Below are 16,820 nucleotides of genomic sequence, written 5' to 3'. Positions count from 1 at the left end.
TAGGTCTCGGGGATATGTATGCCTGCCTCTTTTATTTTATTTTATTTTATTTTATTTTATTTTATTTTATTTTGCGGTACACGGGCCTCTAACTGCTGTGGCCTCTCCCCTTGTGGAGCACAGGCTCCGGATGCACAGGCTCAGCAGCCATGTCTCACGGGCCCAGCCGCTCCGCGGCATGTGGGATCTTCCCGAACTGGGGCACGAACCTGTGTCCCCGGCATCGGCAGGCGTACTCAACCACTGCACCACCAGGGAAGCCCTGCATGCCTCTTTTAAAAAAAAATTTGGAACTCACCATTTTACATCAGAAAATTCAAATATTATTATAGCTCAGAATTAAAAAAAAATCTCTTTGCTGTTTGCTTCTTCATTTTTGTTTCTTTTAAAACTGCTTCGAGCCTGCATATTATTCTCATTTGGGGCCTCCTCTATGTGCCTTGGAGTTTTTTTAAATATTTTTATCCATGATTTGCTCATCTTCGTACTTCTCTATGTTACAAATATGCGCTCTATTTGATTGAACAGTCTAAGTTGTTTTTGAACGTGACCATTTTATAATTTTTCTGTAATTTTTTAAAAATCTCAAGTCAAGCTTTATTTTACTTTCCAGAAACTGTGAGGCTGTAGGACCAAGGGATGAAGTTTCGCAGAAGCCAAGGATTAAATGTTTGGATTCTAACTTAAGGGCAACAGGAAGCCACTGAGTTTTAAACAGGTGAATGAATGTGATTAAATCTGTAGTTTAAGAAGAAATAATCTAGCTTCAGTCTGGCTGATCTCCCTTGAGGCAGGAGAATGGTTATCATAGAGACTACCAGAGCCTGTATTAGGGAAGAAATGGAGGCCAAAATGCAAATTCATTTGAGTGGGTATTAGGTGTACAATCAGTGGTACTTGGTGATAGTCTGGTTTTTGCGGCTGAGGGAGAAGGAGAAATTGACCAGGCTTCTTGTTGGACCTGGAGGATGGTTAGCTCTGCAATGATGCATAAAACACAGTAGGAAGCTCAAGTGATGTTTATTTTGGAGGCGATGTATCCTTGCATCCTCTAATACCCATGTAGCAGTATATTTATAAACTCCTAGAGGAGGACTGACTAAAGTGTTTGTGCCTTTGAATTTTGATACATATTGCCACAGTGCTCTCCTTAAACCATGCACTGTTTCTGCACTTTCCAATTCTCCTAGGTTTTCCTCACTGGCTTTCTTTGTCTAACATCTTAAACCCTGAAAATTCCCTTCATTTGTGTAAGGATAAAATACAAAGATTTTCTTCATTCATTACTTCCAAAGGAAAAATTGGAGTGGAGAGCAGGGCGATAAAGGAGCTTATTAAACTCCGTGTCAATAGCCAAAGCAAAGGGTTAGAAAAAGTTCCTTCAGGAGAGGACCAAGCTCCTCGAGTCACTCTGTAGAAGGAAGAACTGGAGCGTGGGGAGGAGTCGGGGCCACCCCCGCCCCCAGCCTCGCGTAGGTGCCACCCGCGGAGATGAAATGTGAGCCCGGGTGGCCGAGGACGCTGGATCGGCCGCTTAGCCCGCCGCCCAAGCGCCGCGGGGACAGACAAAGAGACCTCCGCCCCAGCGCAGCCCCGCGCGGCGGCCCGGGCTCCCCTCGAAAGCTCCCAGGGCGATGGCCAGGTCTCCGCGCCACCCGGCTCTCCAGAGCGCTGCCCTCTCCATCTGACCGCCCTCCAGCTCTCCCATACCCTCCCGGTGCCGGGCTCTCCCTTGGCTCCCAGCCCTCTCTACAGACCGGTCTGTCTGTCTCTCTGTCCATCTCTGTCCAGGCGCGCAACTTCCGGCCACCGGCTTGGATGGACGCGTGGAGGGTCCCCGGGTGTCCAGGGGTCTTGCTTCCGAAGTTGGTCCTGCTCTTTGTCTACGCAGGTCAGTGACCTAGGGCGGCGGGAGAGGGGAAGGGGGCTCGGGGCGGCGCTGGGGTCACACTCCGAGCAAACACGGGTTGGGCGGGATGCACGGGGCCATGGTGAGAGGTCAGAGACTGTGTGGTCCCCGCAGGCAGGAGCAGAAGCCCGCGCCCGCGCTCTGCAGCTCTGGGCTTGACCTCCACGCGGTTGTTTTGTCCCTTTCCTTACACGTTTCCTTTTTTTTTTTTTTTTTCTTTTCCTTTCTCTCTCTCCGCGAAGCAGCTACCCCCAACCCCACATTTAGGGGTTATTGTTTTTATTTTCTGGATAGCGTGCATTTTTTCCAGTCGTATCCAGGACTCGGGAATTTGGGGTGAGAGTGGAGACTGAGCTGTGCGAGGAAAGCATGTTTTTTGAAAAGCACCTGAAGTTAGGGAGGCATCGCTGAGGTTTCAAATAAACTAATCTGATGACTTTTCCATTTCAGTAAATGCTACCCACTGGCCCCTCCACCTCCACATTCCGAATATTCCGGATTTTCCCTTTCAGAAATAAAAAAGCCTTAGACCTCTGTTTTTCTTCTTTAGAAGATGATCCTCAAGTGTGGTGGACAGGGTAATTGGAAGCTTTGCATTGAAATATAGGGTTTTCGAGAGGCATAAATTCATCCAGAATCTCATCTGTTTTCGCTGAATTTGTTAAGCGCTTGCTTATAGGTGAAGGGCATCTCATTTCCCTCATCCTAATTATTCTTAGAGAGGATTGCTAATAATTGATGAAGCAAAGCAGTTTTCTTGTTTTGTGACTGATGCTGAGCCCAAAATGGCCTTTCATTGGTTATTCATGTATAAAGTTAATTACACATGCGGCTTTGCATCCGCTTCATATTTTAAAAAACAGGATAAAAGCAGAGTTCTTTGTAAATGTTTTCATGTCTGTAACTTCCTATGACAAACACCACAGGCTTACCTATGACCTTGCAGTAGTAAGTTTATGTATAGCACTGTGACTTGCCTTTTGATACTTACAATGATATTGCAACCAAAATGAAGACGTTCTTCAACATTCTTACCTGAACATCAGTAGAACTGAATTTCTCATTCAACCTTGTCAGAAATGAATCACAATAACTTCTATAGAAGTTTCCAATCTGTTTATTAAAATGTAAATTAGTGTCTGTCTATAAGTTGTTTTAAAGATATTTTATTGTAGGGGAATAGCTGACCTTCAAATACAGAAATTTATAAAATAGAAAAAGTACTTTCTATTTAATGAGAGTCCACATTATGATGTTTTTCCAGCACTACTTAAGTCGTATAATGTTTTTAGAATTTGAGAGTCTAACAGAATCAATTGCATTAATATTTGTGTTATATTAAAATCTTAATGTTAAATTAAAATGTTAAATTAAAATTAGTTCATTTGAAACAGTGATAATTCTTTCCACTTCCTCTGTTTACCAAAAGAAAACAAAAATAAGAAAATAGAACGCAGCAAATGAAACTTTAATTCCCTTGCTCATCTTCAGTCACACCACTGAACAACTTTTTCTTGTTCTTTTGTCCATTTTATTCTCTTTGGTGAGCCGAAAGCTTCTAATTTGCACTTTTCCTTCCCTTCGTCCTGTTCCCCCAAGTGCACAGCACCCCCAGGATTCAGGAAACCCGCCCAGCTGGCCAGCAGCAAGCTTGATCAGTTTTAAAAGTTTTCATTCCATTCATTTCTTCTCTCCATCCGCATCCCTCCCTAGTACGCTACAAAGTCATTGCAAGCCAATACTAGGTCGAGTTATCATCTTTGATAAGAAATTATTAGCTAATGTGCTTTTGATATTAATTCCTGAACTCTATTTCAGAGGCCTTTTTATGCTTGCCATATTCACTCAACTAATATTTATGGAATGAGACGTGTTGAATGATACGTAGGACAGAGGCCATGCTTTGAGTCTTGTCTGGGAGATCAGGTGTGCCCTTTACTCTAAGGTACAAAAAGTTGTATTATAGGAGAGATACACCATGTGCTATAGGTGTTCGAAGGAGACCTTATTGCTGGCTTAGGAGAATATGCTCCATGAAGATGATGTCTATTTTGTTTAGCATAATATTCTCAGAGACTAGCAAAACACCTGGCCCATAAGAGGAACTCAGGAAATATTTGCTCAGAGAAATTAAATTGAGGAGGACATTTTAGGACCTACACCTTTGAATTAGAGGAAGCCTTGGACATAGGAGATGTAGTAGGATAGATGTGAACAAAGGCAAAAATCATGAGATTTGTATATGCAAAAACAGATAACACAGTTGGGTTGGAACTAAGAGATAAGGCTGGAAGTGAGGATTGGGGTGAGATGGGGGAACACGGAAGAAATAGCATTAATCCAGATATGCTGTTAAATAAATTGCCAGCTTTAATGGGACAAAAGCCTATGTAGATGCACTGTCCGTAACCCGAATTATTTTCTCCAAGGAAAATGCATCAAATACAGGTTCCATTCGTTAAGGAAATAACAGCAAGGTTTCTATACCTGAAGCATCATGTCTGACTGTGGAGTCACTTTTGGGAAGAGATTCAATGAAGTGTTTATATTATTATCCAACTCCCACTGCAGGCTACAAAGACAGGATTTGGCCAAGGTTTTAACCTTTCCAACCCTAGCCAGTGATTTCTGTCTCCTCCCTTTCCTTCCTTTCTGATCCTTAGCTATAGATTACAAGAGCCAATTCTGAGCAAGTGCCTGGAGCCAGATGCTTTCCTGTACTACACATTTCTTAAGATGGGAGTGGGGAAGCTTCTTCCAGATGCTGCCTTTAACCAAAGTCATTGACGAAAATTGGAACTAGATGATTTTCAAGGATGTTAACTTGAATATTAGTAATAATATTATTTATCTTCTGAGGGCCATTGGGATGTTTCATTCTTTTACACGTGAGAAAATGCTTCTGTACTGTCCAAACTGTGATCTTTATAGGATTATTCTCAAATAAACCGGAGAAAGCAACTAACATATCAAAATAAGTTTGAGGTGTGGTTGACCCCCCAGTTTGGAAATGTTGTGATTGTGAATGTATTTGCCATACTATTAAACCTTCCCTTTTCAGTTGTTTAATTCTGGGAAGTAGACAAGAGTGCTGGAAAATGCCATAAAAATAATGAACAATGTGTGGCAGGATCTAGATGTTTGCTGCAGGTATAATCCAGCTTCTTGGCTACAAGATTTGGGGCTTGGTTTCCTGTAACATTGGCTCAAAATATTTTGATAACACCATGTCCTTACAATAGCAGTAATTGAATCTTCGATAATCATGGAGAGCTTAATAAGATGTCACTGTCTTGGGCATTATGCAAAAGGCACCCCATGAAGCTATTTAAAAATCAGTTGTCCTGCTCTGACAGAATAAGGCGGGGTGTCAGCTCTCCCACTATCTGAACGGCTTTTAAGAGCATAAAGCAAAACATCCCAGCTAAGCGCTTGAGATAACTGACTAGTCTAAATATTTGACTTAATTAAACAGTACTAAAAATAAAAGCTATAGAAATTCCCTGGGAAAATGATAAAATAAACTGCAAAAAGCAGACACTGTCAATAAATCATTACATCGTGTTTTCTGTCCTCAAAATTTTGGATTTAAGTAGAGTTACTGAATCTTACAAAGGTAGTTATTTTTCCCTTTCATGTCTTCTTACCATATCCCAGAAGAAAACATTAAGGTTTGTTCATTTATAAAGTAGAATAAAATTGAGGAAAAGAAAACATGAACTTTTGACTTGTTCCACAGAGGCCATGCATTATTGATAAAGGTGAAAGAATTTGCTGGGTTTTGATTGCATCAATTTGTAAAGAATCATCTTGTCATGGAGGTGATTTAAAAGCAAAATCCGTATTTTCCTCTCTAGACAAATCAATTACATGGACATGTAGGCATATATATAACATTTGCACTTCTATGTTATGACTTTGACAGAAAAGCAAAAGTCTTATATAATTTAGATAGTAGTTATTACCTTCAGAGATTGAGTTGGAATTGACCTATTTTGTGATTCTTGAACATGTAACTTAAATTACCAGACTGTACTTAATGTTTTCCTACATGTACCTGAAACTCACATATCCATTGTAATTTATACCACTGATTATAACTAAATGATAACCTTAACTTGTTAAACATAAATCATTGAGGAAGAATAAAGAATTTTTTAAAGGTAGGGTAATTTTTATTTAACATTTTGGTATAATTTTCCATGGCAAAAACATGGAAAAAAGACAGTAATTTTGTTTTGTCAGCTCTGGTATGTCCTTTTTAATCAGAAAATACATTTCCCTCTTCACATAGTGCTGTTTCATAGCTTATTGATTCTTTTTTTTTTTTTTTTTTTTTTTTTTTTTTTTGCGGTACGTGGGCCTCTCACTTTTGTGGCCTCTCCCGTTGCGGAGCACAGGCTCTGGATGCACAGGCTCAAAGGCCATGGCTCACGGGGCCCAGTTGCTCCGCGGCATGTGGGATCTTCCCGGACTGGGACACGAACCTGTGTCCTCTGCATCAGCAGGCAGACTCTCAACCACTGCGTCACCAGGAAAGCCCTCATAGCTTATTGATTCTTAAATCTGGCATCAAATAAACTCTTAATTATTCACGAGTGAATTATCTATAGGAACTTTTCCCCACAGCTAACTAACTCATTATCTTCCAATTCAAATGGATTGACAGGATATGCAAATAGGGAAAGGAAAGCATATAATGCATTGTGGTGAAAAATATACATTATTTAAATATTATCTCCAGTTGATATTATTCATGTCAACAACACTTTCCATTAAATGTAGTTGAGAGTAGCACCCTAAAGTCAAAAGACTTTATCATTTAAAAATTATTGCAAGAATTCTGTTGACGAATTTAATGTCTGATTAGTTGGATCACTCATTCCTCCCTTCAATGTCTCATTCAACCAACTCTGATTACCAATTATGGTGCTCAATGGAGGAGGTTCAAAGACTGGTCTTTGCCTTTTCCAGATTTATGTCTAATAAGGAAGGAAGACTAGTTTAGGTGCTTCTACTACATGTTTTAGAATTGTGAGCACGTAAAATGAAAGTCTAAATGTGCTAAAGAGTGGTCGTTGACCGATCAAGATGTGAAATAGAGTGATTTTTCGTGAAGGTGGGATTTTCAGAAATGTAACTGCACGGATATGGCTTTTATTTTGTAGAGGATTGCCTTGCTCAGTGTGGCAAAGACTGCAAATCTTACTGCTGTGATGGAACCACGCCCTACTGTTGCTCCTACTATGCCTATATTGGGAATATTCTCTCGTGAGTATTAATCGAATTTGGCCTTATTGATACTTTTTCCCTTGCCCAGTTATGTTTTCAAAAAGTACTAAGTTATAGTTATGAGTAGGAAATTCTAAGATTGGTTGTTGACATAAAATCTTTACTGGAGACACTCAACACTCATCACTATCTAGTGTATTGTATTATTTAACTAAATGTGCAAATTAATATACAAAATAAATTGCTTTTGTTAGAAGGGAGTTTAAAGAATATTTTTTATTGTCTAACTTGTTTTATGATAATAATAATGTAATAGTAATAATAATGTTTTAACTAGACCATATTCATATATTGATCATTTTTTAACATTGTAAACTATATTTTTTTGTCCACTTTGTTGAAGGATTAGTAAGTTAAAATTTGTCATTTAATGATAGCCAGTTTATTTTGCCACGCATATATTTGTCTGACTCAGCCAGTAGATATCAGGGAAAAGAGACATTATGAATAAAAAGCAGTTGATATATGAAACGTCAGTTTTCTACATGATGCATCTAAAGCCACTTTGGGAAACAAGATTAGATCCCAAGAAATCTAGCCTCAACAGGGTAAAGTGATAACCAACTACAAAAATCAATGAAACATACATGCAGAGAAGGTGTTAAGTATTTCTCCCTAACAAATTAAGGGTTTATTTTAGAGATGCTTCTAGGTGAAGGGAAATGGACGAGCAGAAGTTGTTTTCAGGGTTGTATGTCTGAGGACTGTGCAACTCTCTATTCCTCTACACACACCTTCAAGTTGAGAAATAGAAGGTAGAGAATAGGAACATAAGAATTTCACCCATGGGTGACCATCACCCATGGCTTTCAGGAGTCTGCATTTTGTATTTTTCAAGTGACTGTCAGGATGATTTGAAGGCTGTTCCATTGTGACTTAACTTGTGTTTTATGAAGGCTTACGTGGAGCCAGGAAAGATTAGGCCTGGCTATTTTAAGCATATACCCATTGAGATGGCTTATAAGTCATCCTCGGTTTCCTGAGAATAGAAAACCTGGCATCGCATAGACTTTCTAGAATCCAAGTGGGGCTGATCTTAGAGATCATGTCTCCATGAATAAGGCCAGAAAGAATCATACTTCAGGATATTCTTGAAGACTGTCATGGAGATGGAAGAAATGTCAGGCTGTAATAAAGATTGATGAACAGAATTTAAGCATTCTTTGAAATGCAAATAAACTCTAAAATGTTTTAATTTTTTCTCATAGAAGATTTGGTGGAAAAACATTAAGTCCCTTTACATTTAGAAAACAGTCAGAATCAGTTTAGAATATAAATACATAATGATGTTTCTCATTTGTATATCACTTCATACTTTTTAAGTAAATTAAAATACTTCATTACTAAATTCAAATTTGATTTTTCCAATGATCTCCACATGCCAGAGGCTGTTGTTACAGGTACATGTGTGAGTGGGCCCCAAAGATGGTATAGATTTGAAGAACCTGGTGTCAGAATGACTCTGATTCTTTGGTCCTGTGGCTCCTGGCCCATTTCTCTGCCCACTAACTACATCACAATGTGTGTGTTGTGCCCTTTTTCTCACCTCATAGATACCTCCACCCTGATAAATATATATAGAAGACATAATTACTTACTAATCAAAATAGTTTAAAAAATTTTAATTTACAGTTGTGCTTTACATGTTTTATATTTGCAATCAGATTCATTTTTTATGGTACCTATTCTTAGAACTAATTTTATCACTTGGTTAAAGTAAAGAATTCGTTGAGTTATATCTTTATCTGGGTTATTAGGGCCATGTACTTGCTATGTTTGAAAAAAAGAATTGTGTTTTTTGTCGGGCGGAAATAAACACAGATGGCATTATATTTCAGGCAGCTAAATTGAATTTTCTGTTCAAAATAGAAACTACTAAGTAAATCCCTTGCTAAACAATTCTTAGAGAAAAAAAGAGCTTTAAAGTGTTTTCCCCACTGGATAAAGGAGAATACATTTTCAGGATTTCCAGTTATTGTTTAAGATTTGAAAAGAGTTAACTCCACCCAAAGCTTTTCTCTTTTCTGAGTTAGGGTGGGTGTGTGGGGTAGAGAAAGAGAAAATAATTCCAAGAATGCTTACAAAAGTTCTTTCATGCACATGTTTTCAAATATTGCTATTTTGGAACTCATACGCTATGCTCCTTCTCTTCCAAGCACCCAGGCACATTCTTAGTAAAATCATTTTAATCATCTTAACAGAGAATTTAATCTTCGTGGTCGTCAGTAAGGTAATAGGGAAGAAAGCAATAAACACAGTGGAATGTTTTGTATCCTAAATGAATAATTTTATAAATCTGGCTTCGAGTCTTTTTTATTTTCAAATAGAAAATGTCTTGGCTTAGCCTAAAATGAGCTAAAGAGAGTACAAAACACGATTTGGGTCATTCTAGACTGTGTGTAAATTGGTAAGGTAAGGCACACTTGATCCTTCTTGCTGAGGCCTCTCTAAAATAATCAGAGTAGAGGTATTTAGCCCTTAATTCCATTTACTTCAACTGCTCTTTCTAAACTTCTGCAAATTAACCATTAATATTTGTTTTCAAAGATATCACAAGAGCTATCTTTCAATTTACCTTTTATATAGTTGAAAAGTATTATTTTACTCAGGTCTCTCCCTTTTACCCCCTTTCTATCAGTTAGGAATTTGAAAATTTATTTGTGTCTTGTGAAAACAATTTAAAAATTAAACTTTAAAAATAACATATATACTTTTTAAAATTGAGATGTAATTGACGTGTAACATATTGGTTTCAGACGTACAACATAATGATTTGATATTTGTATATACTGCAAAATGAGCAATACAATAAGTCTATTTGACATAAATCTATTTAAAATGGCATGCCTACTTTTGCTCATTATGGTCACAGATATTGACTTCCATATGGAAAAGTAACTATTATTTTCCAGAATTTAATAAAAATTTTTGCAAAAGTCAGCATATACTATGCAATCAGTTATTTACAAATTCATATTGAGTGCCTGTTACCATGGCAGCATAGGATCCAAAGATGAATAAATGATGTTCCCTGACCTTTACAATCTCACAATCTTGTAAGAGAAGAAAATGTAGACAAATAATTCTTCATAGAATTAATCTATGAAGTGTTATTGAAGGGCTGAGAAGAGAGAAAGCAGCTAAATGTGTGTGTGTGTGTTTAGAAAGAGATGTTTAGAGAAATTCTCATAAATATGAAATTTGAACAGAGTTTTAAAGAAAGAATAGATATTTACATAAGTGGACAGTGAAGAAAGGGAAGAGCATTCCAGACAGAGACAGTGTCCCCTACAAAGGCAAAGATTTAAGAAAGAAAATGGTCAGTTTGGGAAAACCCATGTTGTTCAGTGTTGCTAGAAAAGGAAGGTTAAACTTTGAATATAACATACAAATAAATAGGTAAGACAAAAGATACATCCTTATTTTACAGACTTTTATTGGTAGACTACATTCTTTTATTGGTCATGTCTAACAAAACTAAAATAAAATAGTTCAGTATTTTTCTGGAAATAAGAGCTGGTTTTATGTAAAACGGACGCACTCTTGGATACCACTAAGACAAGGGACAAAGGTGAGAAGGCACCAAATGAAGATTATTTTTACTTATTCCATAGAGAAAATTTTTAGAGTGAACACTGAGATGTTACACTATTTAATACCATTTATGACAGAATATGTGACTGGAATTTTTTTCTCCATTTTTGATCAGGAGTGTAACTACCTGACAATTAGAAACTTCACTGTGCTTGAAAATGAGAATTGGGCCAATTTACAAAGTAAACAATTTCTCATCAAACTGATTCTCAAACATTTCATCCAGCCACTTTTCTCCATGGAAAATAAACATTCTGTGATGACTATGGAAATGGGTATTTCAGTTTTGCTGCTGATGAAATTTGACTGACATCTCCTAGAGATAGGATCCAACATAAAGATAAGGTTTATGGAGTATTCTTTAGAACTAGTAGAATTCAAGGGCTCAGAGGGTGCAATTGAGTGGCTAATTACTATTAGTAATGGGACAGACTAAAAGCAGAACTTCACTGAAAACGAAGAAAGACTGTTATGTGAATAGGAGAATAATTGTACAATATTGAACATGAACCAAATAATGACTGGGTTGGACGTGGTGAGCCAGATGATAAGATATAAAATTTAATCCCCTCATTCAGAAATAGATTTTTGCTTTTCCATGTTGCTTTTGTAGAATGCAGATATGTCTAGGGATCCTTCAGTGTGCCATCTGGCCAACACAAAATTCCCACGGGGAAAAATCAAAAGAAAGAACTAATAATGGAGATGCTGGTGGGATTAAGTTTCTTTTCTTCTCAATGAAATGTAAAAGATGTATTGCCCAAAGTTTTGCAAAGACAGCTAATAATATCACAACTGTGATGTTAGAACCATGTTATTCATGAAAGCAAAACTGAGTTAAAAGATAAAGGTTTCATATTTCCAAATGGCATTTGAGGTCCCCTACTCACTAAGTAGCTGAGCATTCTGAATAAAATAAGTGAGGCTGTTCAAATAAGGACAGAAACGTAATACAGTTTGAAAGGCCTTTGGCATTGGTAAGAACATCATTTAAATTAAATGAATTAAAATGTTCTTAGGACTTAGATATGATAAAACACCTCTAAAAGGTACATTCTGAGCAAATCAAAGTTTGTGGGGGTCTTGTTTTTGTTTTAATAATGACAGAATGATAAATAACTAATATAATGTTAAAATGAATATGAACTTGATTTTAATGTTAATGAGGTGACTTTTGGAAAGCACCTGGGGATGGGGGCTGGTTGCCAGGGAAACCAACCATGTGATTAGGGGGTTGGAACTTTCAATCCCAGCCCCTGGACCTCTAGGGAGGGAAGAGGGGCTGGAGATTGATTTCAGTACCAATGGCCAATGATGTAATCAATCGTGCCTTTGTAATGAAGCCTCCATGAAAATGCAAAAGGACAGGGTTTGGAAAGCTGCCAGATTGGTGAATACATGGAGATTTGTGGAGAATGGCGCACTCAGAGAACATTTTTTTTAGTTTAAGTAATTGAATTTAAAAAATTTAATGTAGTAACAGATAATGTTTGCTATAAGAAGAAAGTCATTGTTTCTCAGAAGACATGTATTTTATGTATTACATAAATACATTTTATGTATTATTAAGAGCAAATATAAATGTGTAGATATCTAAAATTTTTTGAATCAACTCTATTCAATCATAATTGCCTTTGTAAATTAAGCTTTATTGTTAAAAACATAATTTGTTTTTAAGAAGGGCTAGATAAGTTTCTAGAACATGTTCCCAGCAATTTATTTCTATAATATGTACAGAGATATTCTGTGTTCTACAGCTGGTAATGGAGGACATAGCCATGAATCAAACACAGTTCCTGCTCTTGAATTGCTTATAAGCTACTGGGAAACAGACAGTTTAGTAGACTGTGGAAAGGACTAAATGTAGTGGAATCAGAGAGAAGGAGTTTTTAGTCCAACTTTAGGGTGCTAGGAAGACTTCTTGAAGGAGAGAAATTCTAAGAAGATCCTTGAAAGAAACGTCAATTGATGAAATCCATCACTCACTTGAGTTAAAAAAAACACTTAGCAAACTATGAATAGAGAGGAAAATTTCTTAACTGAATAAAGATCTCTAAAGAAAAAACAAAACCTACCTCAAGAACCATACTCAATGCTACACTGTTATGACCATTCCCTTTTAAGGCAACTATAAGACAAGCTAGCATCTAGCACCACTCTATTCAGCATCTTACTGGCTTGGTCAGTGTAACCAACAAGACAAATTAAAAAGAGATGATTCCAATTGGAAAGGAAAGAACTAAATTGTTATTATTTACCAATGATATGATTGCCTATACTCCTCAGACTATAAAAACAAATAAGAGAATTCATCAACATTGCAGGATGTAAGATCAGTGTACAAAAATTAGTGCATCCCTATACATCAACAACACTCAGAAAAAGTAATATATATGTGTGTACACAAATCTCACAGCACCAGAAACTAAGTACCTAGTAAGAAATCCAATAATATGTGCATGGCACTTATGGAGTAATATAAATACATAAAAGTTTCAAGAGATTAAAGGGAGACTTAAAGAAATTAAGAGATATACCGAATTGTGGATGGGAATATTGTAAGGTTGTCAATATTGGGATATGTCAATTCTTCCCAAACTATATGTAAAATCAATACAATTCTAATAAAAACCCACAGGACCATTTTTTGTTGAGTTTGACAGACTGTATATGTATATGAGCAAGAAAAGGGTGTAGACAAAACAGTTATGAAAAACAACAAAGTGAAAAGACATGCCTAGGAGACATGAAGATTTATTATAAAGTTATGGAAAATAAATAGTGTGATACTGGTTTACAGATAAACTGATAGAATATAAAGCTTAGAAATTGACTCATGTGATAACAGAGATGATTACTGATTACAAACCAGTAGAGGTGGGTGGATTATTTAATAAATGGTGCCAGGACAATTAACTATCCATACAGATAAACGTTAAACTAGATCACTCCATCACACCACACCCCAAAATCTATCCTAATGGGCTAATTACATAAAGGCAAGAAGCAAACATTTACAACATTTTAAAAAAGAGTAGAATGGCATCATAGTATCAGAATAGGAAAGATTTCTAAAATAAAAGCTAGAAAGCACAAACTGTAAAATAAGAGGTATACTAAATCACTGAACTCTACACTTTAAAACAATGAATTTTATGGTATGTGAATTATATCTCAATCTTTAAATTTTTAAAAAATATGTAAGGCAACAATTCCATAGGCGAAGTGTCAAGCAAATTCCCCACTTGGAGAAGATACTTGCAATTCATATGATTCACAAAAGATTAGTATCCATAATGCCTCAATAGGAAAATGGGCAATGTGTGTGCTCAAAAGTAGTAGAGCAGAAAACCAGAAGGGCAATAAACACACGGAATATGCTCCCCCTGGCTAGCTAAAGCAGGGAAATGCAGTTTAAAACAGTACAAGACTGTTCAGAGCTGTCAGGCTGGCAATACTCTGTAAGTCTGATAGCACCAAGCACTGTGGGCCAACGTGAAAGGGAACTCACACTGCTGGTGGGAAAACACAAACCGTTATCAACACTTGGGAGCAATTTGACCACATGCAACAAAGATGAAGATGGGCATCCTTTAGGACTTGGCAATTTACCCCTTCTACATATATTCCCTAGAAAATCCTCAAATACACACAAGGAGACATCGTAATGTTGGTTGATATTATTTAAAATAGAATAACATTGGAAGCAACCTAAATTTCTATCAGAGGAGAATGGATAAGTAAATTAGAGTATATTCATACAGTAGAATGGGATATAGCAATTAAATCCACGCATGTTAGTGTATCATTAGAGTAAATCTCAAAACTGTAATGCTGTGTGAAAAAGAGCTAACAGAAAAAGAATGTGCCAAACATGATACTATTTGAGTAAAGCTAAACACATAAAATAATTCTGTATATTATAGAAACATGCACATGTGGTAAATGTGTGGTAAATTTGTGAGGGAGGGAAAGGTACAGATGAATTTCAGTATTTCCCAGAACTGAGGGGTTTCCTGGGGTGCAGGACTTTCAGTGCTACAATTTGGGACAGTCCTGGGACAAGTTTGTCACCTTAGGCACAGGATTAAGAAGGAGACCTTCAACTCTAATATTTTATTACTTAAAAAATACAAATCTGAAACATATTATAAATTATTAACATGCAATAAGTATGGGTAGTGGGTATGTGGGTGTTTTATATTAGTATCTGTAATTCTTATATTTTGGAAAATCCTTATAATTAAAAGAAAGAAAGCAATGGAAATGTTTGATGAAGACAGTAAGAGATCACGTGGACACCTAAGATTTTAAGATCAATTTCATTGTGTGGGTTTTCCAACACCACAAGCAATTAACTCAGTTCTGACACTATGTACCTGGAGAGAACATCATATCCACAGGTTACGGGTCCAGTCCTATAAAACTGCTCCCACCTCCCCCAACTTTAGCCACCATTTGCAAGTCCATGGTGTCACCTGAGTTTCTGAACTATAAACTAGAGGTTTCAATGACCCTAGGATTCAATAAATTTGCTAGAGCACTCACAGAAGTCAAAGAAACATTTTACTTACTAGAATAAAACATTATAACTAAGAGACAGCCAGATGGAAGAGCTGCATAGGGCAAAGTATGGGGAAAGGTTTGAAGCTTCAATGCTGTCTCCAGTCAAGTCCCTCTCCCTAGTTCTCCACATGTTCACCAACCCAGGAAGCTCTCCAAACCCTGTCCTTTTGGGTTTTTATGGAGGCTTCATTACATAGACATGATTGATTAAATCATTGACTGTTAATAATTTACCTCAATCTCCAGCCCCTCTCCCCTCCCTGGAGGTCTGGAGGTTGGAATGAAAGTTCCAACCCTCTAATCACAAGGTTGGTTTCCCTGGCAACCAGCCCCCATCTTCAGGTGCTTTCTAAAACTCACCTCATTAACATAAACTCAGATGTGGTTGAAAGGGGTTTGTTATGAATATTAAGACACTTTTATTACTCTTATCACTTAGGAAATTCCAGGGGTTTTAGGATCTCTGTGCCAGAAATGGGACAAAGATCAAATATTTATTTGTTAATATAAATATCACAGCACCTTGTTAACATGTGGATTCTGATTTGGTTAGGTCTGGTGTGGAACCTGAAATTCTGCATTTTTAGCAAACTCCCAGGGGGTTCTGATGCTGCCCATCCTTCAAGCATGCTTGTAGAGAGGGCTGGTGCTCTTTGACAATGTCCTGTACTGCAGGGCAAAGTGATAAAAGAGACTAAGAATTGGGGCTAAACAAGAGGAACAGTACAAATCAAGTCTGAAGTTCTGAATGATTGCGTAGATAGTGTGTTCTGGGAACTAACGAGGAACATTCAAGAAGGTTCAGAGAGGGGAATGAATTCCATTTTTAATATGTTGAGTGGTGGGGAGTGGGGGTAATAGGCTTTATAGCCTATAAGACAAATTCAGTGAACCTTTAGTGGGTGGGATGCACCAACTGAACCTCATTAGAGAGCCTGGAGCATCACATCTAGATTTGGGAGTACAAAGCCTAGAGGTGCTGGTTGAAACAGGTGTGGGGGGAGTGAATGGGATGTTCCGAAGAGAAGTGTAAGAAAGAGAACAGCAAGCCCACCATGGAGCCCGTGAAAATTCGGGAATACACTGTATTTCTCCCCTTTCTAGATCTGATCAGCCTCCTGAAAAGTGTTCTACATCTATTTCAGCTTCCCTAAAAATGTTCTCCAGCCCTTCAAAATTCCTTCACTGTTAAAATTGATCTTTCCTTCACTAATCAGCCTGAATATACCTTCCATGGTGGCGGGAACAGTGAATCCCTTAATTCTCTTCTACGTGCTTTTTGTATTTTAAATTATGTAAAAGATAGGATTTGTGGTATTTTGGTTCATTCTGAATTGAATATGTTGCCATAACAAAGCAGTTTATGTGAGGATCCATCTTTATTTATTCATCCATGAGATTGTGCCCCAAACAAATCAACTCACAGCTGGTCATATATTCCAGGTTTTAGGGGCTACCT

The 16,820-nt window shown here is 37.3% G+C and overlaps 1 protein-coding gene across 1 annotated transcript in view; it reads left to right on the top strand.

The window, feature by feature from the left end:
* The first annotated feature begins 1,491 nt into the window (after positions 1-1,491).
* Positions 1,492-16,820, top strand: part of CYYR1 (cysteine and tyrosine rich 1) — a 112,463-nt gene continuing 97,134 nt past the window's right edge. The window contains 4 exon segments of the mRNA XM_007466503.1: positions 1,492-1,713; positions 1,715-1,745; positions 1,802-1,891; positions 7,078-7,180. Of these exon segments, the coding sequence (XP_007466565.1) occupies positions 1,492-1,713; positions 1,715-1,745; positions 1,802-1,891; positions 7,078-7,180 (446 nt within the window).

This window comes from Lipotes vexillifer, unplaced genomic scaffold (assembly GCF_000442215.2).
Source record: "Lipotes vexillifer unplaced genomic scaffold, Lipotes_vexillifer_v1.1 scaffold340, whole genome shotgun sequence".
NCBI lineage: Eukaryota > Metazoa > Chordata > Mammalia > Artiodactyla > Lipotidae > Lipotes > Lipotes vexillifer.
Note: the sequence above shows the minus strand (reverse complement) of the source record. Positions and strands in the feature narration are given on the sequence as shown.